Source organism: Branchiostoma floridae, chromosome 5, assembly GCF_000003815.2.
Source record: "Branchiostoma floridae strain S238N-H82 chromosome 5, Bfl_VNyyK, whole genome shotgun sequence".
Classification (NCBI taxonomy): domain Eukaryota; kingdom Metazoa; phylum Chordata; class Leptocardii; order Amphioxiformes; family Branchiostomatidae; genus Branchiostoma; species Branchiostoma floridae.
Genome location: NC_049983.1, coordinates 25,979,883 through 25,989,013, shown reverse-complemented (window position 1 = coordinate 25,989,013; position 9,131 = coordinate 25,979,883). Strand labels below are relative to the sequence as shown.

At 44.3% G+C, this 9,131-nt stretch overlaps 1 protein-coding gene across 1 annotated transcript in view; it reads left to right on the top strand.

Annotated features, from left to right (window-relative positions):
* The first annotated feature begins 8,224 nt into the window (after nucleotides 1-8,224).
* The window catches only part of LOC118416375 (A disintegrin and metalloproteinase with thrombospondin motifs 20-like), a 35,651-nt gene continuing 34,744 nt past the window's right edge, over nucleotides 8,225-9,131 (top strand). Inside the window, exons 1-2 of the mRNA XM_035821470.1 lie at nucleotides 8,225-8,458; nucleotides 8,637-8,995. Of these exons, the coding sequence (XP_035677363.1) occupies nucleotides 8,374-8,458; nucleotides 8,637-8,995 (444 nt within the window). The 5' untranslated portion in view covers nucleotides 8,225-8,373. The remainder of the gene's footprint in view (nucleotides 8,459-8,636; nucleotides 8,996-9,131) is intronic.

The following is a 9,131-nucleotide window of genomic DNA, read 5'->3' as shown; positions in this document are numbered from 1 at the left end:
GAAAAGTTGCATGCAGAGACTGAGGCAGATTGAGGAGCAAATTTTTCTTAAATTCTGTAATTTATCGTTCACTTTAAGAACACTACAAAATTGGTGATTGTCTCTCAGACTTTTCAAATGAAATAGGAAATGAAAGGAACAACAGCTGTAGGAAGCTGAAATGAAAAGTAGAGTTTTATGGAGAGTGGCATACTGTGCATCAAATTGTCAGTTATTTTTCATCTACTTCAAAAAATGTTACCAACAGCTTAAAGATAATGTATTTGTTTCCCAAACTTTTCAACCAAAATTAGACAGGAGGCAACAACTGAAAAGTGCCAATTGAATTGAGACTTGTGTTTTTTTCTTAACTATGCATAAATTTGTTAAGGCTTGTTAAGAGTAAACGTTTTATCAAGTCTACACCCAGCTAAAATTTGATACAAAATGTGAACTGATGAAATGAAATGGTGTAGCTTGTGTGGAAATGAATAAATGAAATGAAATTATGTCTGCAAGGCAATAGTTTATGCATACCTGTAGTGGGAGCTTGGTTGCCCCTGGTTACCCCAGCTGACAGAGGCACGTGTCAACAGGACACCTGAGCTCCTCTGCTGGGTCAACACGGCTGATTGTCTCTTCTTTACTCTACAAACATCAGGTACACAGGTACACCAGGGAGCAGTCCACTTTACACATGGGGGGACACAGGATCAGAATACAGGTACACCTGGACTCAGTCCATTTTACACATGGGGGAAGCAGGTACACTCAGCACATGGGGTCAGTCTATACACCTTTCTCACGCGGCGGCCATGATAGATCTAAAACGAGTTCAATGTGGCAAACAAAAGGCTGTCCATCATAATTAGCAGTTCGACCAATGGTAGCCTGCCAATTAGGAAATCGACCAATAAGTGAATGACTGCAAATTCGTTAAAAATTTGCATTATTATGTTTTTATTTTGCATCTCTTAAGGGACTATGGGGTCAGTCTACACTACTCTAAATTGCTACATCTTTCGGTGCATAACACTTCTTGTAATATTTATTATTCTATCTTATATCATGAAAATTTGTGTGGTTTGGGGGAAAACTAAATGGGACCTGATTTTAGAAATAAGTTTTGTCTGTTTGCCTCATTGACCTCTTCTTCGATCTATCATGGCCGCCGCGTGAGAAAGGTGTATTTTACACAAGGGGATGCACACAGGTACACCTGGGATCAGTCCATTTTACAAATAGGGGGAGGCAGGATCAGAATACACAGGTATATCTGGGCTCAGTCCGTTCTACACATACACCTAATTCCCTAACAGCCTTCTCACAAGAGTGTTGGACAATTTGTGTGAGACATGCTATGAAAACACAAGAAAAAAGCAGCTTAAGACATTAAAATGACATTGAAACATGTGATGCATCAGGTACACAGGTAAACTCAAACCAAGCCTGCTTTGAGTCCAGTAATAAGTGACTACTGGGTGGTACGCAGCACCCTGCCACACAATCCACTAAATCTGTCATTACCTGTGTTTATGTTTGGCTTCAACACCAGATAATTACAATTTGACCAATTGGTCTGTAATTGTAAATTTTCCAGTACATTTGATTTATTTTGTTAGCGTTCTGGGAGTTTTTTGTCTCTTTGTTTTTGCTTTGTAAAAAAAACTCTTTTAGATCATAATGATGCTTAGAAAAAAACACAGGTAGAAAAAAAGGCTAATTTTCATAGACAGTGGATGAAATTAAACCTGTTTTCTAGACAGACTCATTAATTACCAAAACAGACGAATACTTGCAAAGCTTAAATGGTCTTTTGTGGTATTGTGGAAGGACAAAAACATGAATGAATGAATGAAAAGATTTAATTACTAGTATGGCACACGAAATACAATGTAGGGGAAACATCGTAGTTATAGTATGAATAAATAATTACAAATGTAACCTGCAGAAATGTTTTAATCTTGGTTTGAACTATGAATGAACCAAAGCAAACCATTGCAGTAACACTGTTTCTGAGAAGACCCTAACTGCAGTTATACAGGTGAGTTGCACAACTGAGACGTGGCTGCCAAGGGGATAGATGAACCTACACCTGTCATACAGGTGAGACGTTGCAGTGCTGCAACTGCAGGGTTATCTGAGCAGACACCTGTCACGTGGCATCGCATTACCAATAATGGTTAGGGTGTTTGGCCCAGAACCCAGAGGTCCTGGGTTCGAATTCACTGACACATGCCCGTAGCCGGGGGGGGGGGTCGGAAGAACCCCCCCCACGCGCTCAAGGGTCCACTTTTTCCCACTCGAAGGTCCACTTTTTCATGTCCAATATTTATTTTCAAAGGCATTTCATTCAATCTTAGTAAGTCAGCAAAATTTGCCCCAGCAAGTGAAGGAAATGGCTTTTCAGAGGGTCCAGATATGAAAATTTCCCCGGACCTCCATTGCGACGCCTCACGACTTTGGTGTCAGACATGGTGCCGGGGGAATCGGCCTCAAAGACTTATGCCAAAAGCCTTGTGTGTTTTAATAGAAATTTCATCAAACTTCGCCAGCAGAAAATGGCGTTTCAGAGGGTCAAGATTTCAATTTTTCCGGGGGAGCATGCCCCCGGACCCCCCTAGGCAGCTCATGCCTGCGGCGCTCGATGGTCCCACAAGTACTAAAAAGAACCCCCCCCCCCCCCCCCCCCCCAACCAAAATCCTGGCTACGGGCATGCTGACATGCCACTGATCGTGTGCCCTTTGGAAAAGCACTCTACACGACTTTCCTCACTCCATCCAGGTGTAGAAATGAATTCGGCTGGGAAGTTAAAAGTCGGTCGAAGAAGAGAGTTGTAATCTCCAAGCAGACCCTACACTAGCATAAGATAGTATCAAAAGCTGGCAGAGGAGTGAAGCCAGCTTAGGAGTGTGTTTGGCTCCCGAAGCTGATGACTCCCTTTTGGCTAGCAGTACTCCTTAGCCAGCTTTGCTACTATCTTATAACACTGGTGAATTTTAGATCTGCCTGGATATTAGAGTGTTGGGCTTCGCCTTCCGAAACCGACCCGCTGTCTCAAAAAGCAATGGGACTTCCAACGCTAGTTGGCATTTTCTTGACGTCTAATCTTCATCAACTATCATGGGAGAATCATGGGACTACTTATACCTTTACCCAAGGAGCTTTGTCGGTCTGATGAAAGCTCCTTGCTTTACCTTTTACCTGTTCCATCTGTCCTACAGGTGAGATGTTGCAGTGCGGCAGCCGGGGATACCTGAGCGCACACCTGTATCACAGGTGAGATGTTGCAGTGCGGCAGCCGGGGATACCTGAGCGCACACCTGTATCACAGGTGTTCTATGTACCGAGTCAATATGTGCCCTGTTAGACGTCCATCTGCAGAAGTGTGTGACTAACCCGGGAGATAAGAGCGCGCCGATCACACAAACTGTGGCCAGGCCGGACTTTGCACCAGCCTACTGTACAGGTGGTTTCCCGACGGAACGCGTTTCCACTTCTTCATGAGTTTCTTATTTTCTAGCCTGGGTATACTTTACCATCCTCCATTAGCCTAGGTACCACCCGGGTAATAGTTCCTTCCTATATATGTTCGCTTCTGCTACCCTGAATGGCAAAGAAGTAATTGTACATAGTGTATGATAAAAGTCAGAGTGAGAAGCGACTGTATGTAGTGTATGATAAAACTTTGAGCAAGAAGCGACTGTACATGTATATAGTGTACAATAAACGTCAGAGCGAACTACTATCAGGATGGTACTCAGGCTATTATCCTCCGTAGTAAATGCTGGCTTATTTTCTCACCCCAACTTTTGCTTGGTGATTTTATTTGGTTGTGGAACCGAGGGTTAGATGAGGGATGTGCGGTTAGAAACACAACGGGGATCGGGTCATCAGTCTGGAGGTAAATTATACCTGTAAAGGATGTGCGGTATTTACTAGGTACTAATAGCCCATAGAGAATGAAAGGCGTCCTGAGGTTTACCCCATGCCCTGAGGTCGCTAACCCATTATGTACGGCGCGTTAATTGTTAATTGCTCCACGCGCTGTTTGGTCAATAAATGAGCCGCAAAACTGCTGACCAGCAGACGGTGATGACACCCCTCATCTCCAAGCAGAATCCCGGTGCCAATAGATATAGCAAGTGTATAGGTGTATAGCAAGCCAAAGGAGTCAGCGCCTTCGGTGCCCGTTGGCTCCCTTGGGCCGGCTAGCTCCTTGGAAGGCTTGAAACTATCTTTTGGCACCGTAGGATCTGCTTGGAGATTAATCACACCCCTGATCTCCAAGCAGATGCAAGAATCTGGTTAAGTCTTTTCTTCGCAATATTTAGTACGTCTATCTTGCTGTCTACCTTTGACGCTTTTGTCGGGTGCAATATTACAAAGCCGACGTCACATTTCCAAGCCGGGCAGCTTTCGGGAATGACAAGGATGATCATAAAAGACACCAAACTACACAAGACGTAAAAAGGATAGTCGTTGGCATTATCTGTGTATATGTTAACGTTTACATGTCTATTTTTCGTTTCCACAAACAGCCCGGCCGGGCCCCGGGTTGAAAGTGTCATGTTCTGAACGGTCATTGCCTTTTTGAACGGTTGTCGCCATATCGCCGGCCGGTCTATACCATATGCGAACCTTTTATAACTTGGCAAGAAGAAAAAAGCATATATAAAGCAACAATTTAAACACATATTATCTTGATGAATATTAGAAAGATTATCGAAGACAAGAATGTGCAACAACTCGGGTTCGAGGCAACGGCCAATCGTTTTATTATAGGACTCCGATTAGGAGACGAAAATTAGCTTTTCGCCAGTAGGGAGACGTTGAAACTAGCCTTCTTTAGGCATTTCTTGGGAGTTATGGATAGTAGAAGAGCAAACATATGTTGGAATAAAATCAATAATCGGACAAGAGCGCCAACGTTAACCCGGGAAAGGTAGCATTTCTTTCCGAAACCGTACCGGTGCGGCAAATATTACTCCATGGTCGGGCTAAACTCCAATGGCAAAACATTCTCCGGCGTAGTTGATCTGGTTGAAACGTAGAAAACCCACAAAAGGCAAACAAAATAACCCTGATTAGCCAACCTATTCATAAGCTTAGAACCCCCCGGCTCCGGGTGGGATCTTTACCGGATTTAGGCCTTGTTTGCTGCGGTGATGACCAGTGTCATTAGGACCGCAAATGAACCGTACCAATAAGAACTACAAGTGGGATTGGAGCAGCGCAAACATCCACTGTGGGAAAATTTTAACACATATCCTAAAACGTAACGTTATAACTGTCTCTTACAGTCATTTATTACTTTCAGGTATTGAACAAGAAGCTATCTTCTACAGTATGTTCAATCATTCATAAAAGAAACAAAAAGATTTGAATAACTTAACTTCTATCCTACCAGCTTGGCCCGGTTGTACTCTCCATTACCCTTGTTATATGCTTTGCTTGTCTGTAATTGTTTGAGACTTTATACGTTGGCGTAACTTGTCTCAATTTCCAAAATACTTTCTAAATCGCGACACGTTTCACATGTCAAATTCATAAAGACCAGACCTTCCTGAAAGTCGCACAACAAACGTTAGACGAATATGACTGCAGTTTAAAATCTGAAAAATTCTAGCCAAGTGGTACAAAATTCTGCTTGTGCTGACACTGACTGTTACCTCCCAAAATCACTAGGTCGGTGGACATCTATCAGTTTGAACCTAAGCCTCCCGTTCAATACAAATAAAATCTTTCTGGGTATCTATCGCTATCGTCATCATTTAATAACCTAAAATTTAATTCTTCCCACCGTAAAATGCTCCTTCCGATATTGATCTCCGACCTTGTCCGATACAAAACCAATATTGCACCATATTGCCGTCCACCTTACGCTGTAAACGTCAACTTCTATCTTTGCCTCCCCTTGCCAGTATCCCATGGGACCGCTACAAGCCACCTGTTCCAACCTGTGGTTCCGACATATAAGTACATGGTGTCAACTGCAGTAGATAAAAGTTCACTCTTGTCTGACATTTGATCAGATTTTGACGGCGAAGTTCCGGGGCAGGGAGATGCAAATTGAGTTTTAAGCTGACTCCTTATTTCGTACTTTGCGTCATTTTAGGTATACACAAATCTCTCCATGAACAGCATAATGAAATTTTTGTAACTTCCTGCGATCTACTTCAGGAGACAAGTTTAAATCAGCGAAACGTCTTCCTTGTTCATCTCTCTCTCACGTTTGCTCTTTCTCTCACGCAAACACACACGCATAGACACACACATAAACACACACGCACGCACACACACGCACGCACACACACACACACACACTTACACACACACACACACACACACACACACACACACACACACACACACACGCACAATTGAAATCACAAAACAGCAAAAAAAGCGTACAAGCCACTGAAAAGGTAGTATTGGTACCACTCCATTGCAGCCGGGGCCCCATATCTAACAGGTAAATGAAACGAAAATCCTCACATATCTGCTTGTATAATATATCTGTATCTGATTGCACATTGGTCCCGCCGGAGTCATGACTCATCCCCACTGGGACCAGGCAACACCTCACGGTCGTGCTCAACTGCTGTCAATCACCAACACTTCAAAGGGGTCGCCGGCAGAGGGTAATCCCCTATTGTTCCTCAGTGAACAGGTTGGAATGAGATATCGTTATGATTTCATTTCCGCACTGACGTTTCGGAGGATAATAATCGTCATATTGATATAACATTTCTCTCATGGGAGGAAGACGTATGGGGAAATTCGGCAAAATCAGACAGTAATTCCATGGATTTCCGACACATGAAATAGTCATGATATGTGCATAGAGATAGATGATCATGACGGGAAGATTTTCATTCGTTTACTTGAAACGTCTGACTGTTTTCAAAATCATATCCAGGCGCTTGGGTACCTGCTTGGTGCATTTATCTGTTTTACTAGTATCTATAAAAGTGAGATTTACACTGGCTAATAAAAGGAACAAAAAGAAGAAAAGAAAGAAAACCAGACTTTTATGATTACCCGAATTTGCACTTTGTACAAAAACTAGATGGTCACGGGATCCTATCACTTGCCCTATAGTCCACTAGTATTGTGATAACTGAAATTGTTGTAATATAACGTATATATGTACTAGTAGTACTAGATTGCAACTTCTGTTATCTATACTTTGCCATACATTATCACTGATGCAATTGTTGCGCAATAAACCATCTATCTATAACACGACGATAATGATTTCCGTAATCTTGATAAACTCGCGAATTTACAACTGATCACACTGACAGCTTTGCCTTCTGTATTTTGCTTGCTGAGCTGCGGTAAAGCCATCGGAAGACCTGGTCGGATCTTCTTTGCGTCCCCGTTTGTTTTCGTTTGTCGCATCTGTTTGTAAATATGTCACTTTTGCCGGACAGGGCCGGAAAAGCGACGCGACGCGGCGATCTAAATGCCTTTCCTCTGGGAAACGTCCTACAGACAAAACAAGGTCGAACCGGGGGGACATTTTCTTGTCTGTTCTTTCAATTATAGAAGCGTTTTTGTGCATGATATTTACAGCGATATTCCCAGTGCTGTCATTTCCGCACTTGACTCAATGTTGTTGCCCGGACAATGTGCGGAATTCCCGCCATGTCGCGCCTCTTCATCAGCCCGCGTGGGACGGACCAATCACAGGGCGTCCAGCTTTGAAGGCGTGGCCAATAGCGAAGGACCATATGCTAATTTGTAAAAACTGGCCAATGAAAGCGCGTTTACTACAGGAGGCGTGGCTAGCGGCGCTATTACGATAATGAATGACGTGTAAAGTTGGTGGCGAGAGATGGGGCTGGGTTCAAGAGTTCATGTGAAAACCTAACGTTTCAAAAGTAGGCTCTGGTCTTCGTTTCGTTTCACGAGACACTCCTACACTTGAACTTCGCAGCAGGACGAGATAAAAATACTTCATATCGACGAGAGATGAAAGGGCGATGAAATCCGATGATCTATTTTCAGCCGACCCGAACAGCTGTGAGGTTGACTATTATAAGCCTCATTACCAAATGTCCTGAAAATATCCAGACAAAATTTATAGCTTTGTACCATACATCCATCTGATCGATAAAATTAACGAATTTGATCTAAAAAAAAGTTTGCAACGATGCCGAGTTGGAGATTGTTTCCGAACGAAATCAGTGCACGACACGACTGGGATTGTACGGAGATTTGAGCCGTTCCCGGGGCACGAGGGCGGACCTTTTGGTTTGATCCGCCGGTGGAAGGAGAAGAGTGCTGCAAAAGATCAAGTAAATTTTTGGAGCCTTGCCATCTCTTGGACCGGCTTGCTGTTGAGGGGGACCTGCAAAGTGCATGCAGTGTTGTGCAGGGTGACCATGTGGTCTCTGTTCGTTGCTTTAGTCCTGTGTTGTGAACTCCTCAAGCCAGCGCTAGGGCTACGAACACAGAACCACGACCGAGGTAGGCCACCCTACTTTTCTCTGGGTCTCCCTCGCTCCCTTTGCCGAGCCTTCCCCCTCCGTGCCGCGGCCTGCCTGTGGGAGCTTTCCCCGGGACCGCTAGCCGGTCTGGTCGGTACGTGGCAGTCCACAGCTGCGCTGCATTTACCCGTGTGTCTCTCTCTCCCTGTCTTCTACAGAGGACTTGTTGCGGGGCCTGAGCAGGTATGAGATCGTGGTGCCGGCCCGAGTGGACGACAATGGCGACCCGTACCCCCACACGCACCATTTTAGGAAGCGGAGTGCCGACGCTGTGTCGGGCGGTTGGAGTACCTCGGGCCCGGATAGGACAGCGTACACACTGCAAGCTTTCGGGGAAAAGTTCCACCTCAACCTCACAGCGGATGCCGGCTTTCTCGCGCCGACTTTTTCCGTGTACCACTTGGGAAGTCCTGAGTATGACCCAGAAAACGATACCCACCTTCAGCACTGTTACTACACAGGACGCGTCAATTCCCACCCGGAGTCTTCCGTAGCTGTCAGTGTCTGTTCAGGACTCGTAAGTTTTCTCTCCGCTTGTTTTATACACTCAATACTTTTGCTTTGTCTCGGTTTTATTTACAACTTCTCTGCACCAACAGCATTCGTAATTTCCCGATTGTCCCGGAGACAGAGCACCGTTATAATAAGAATGT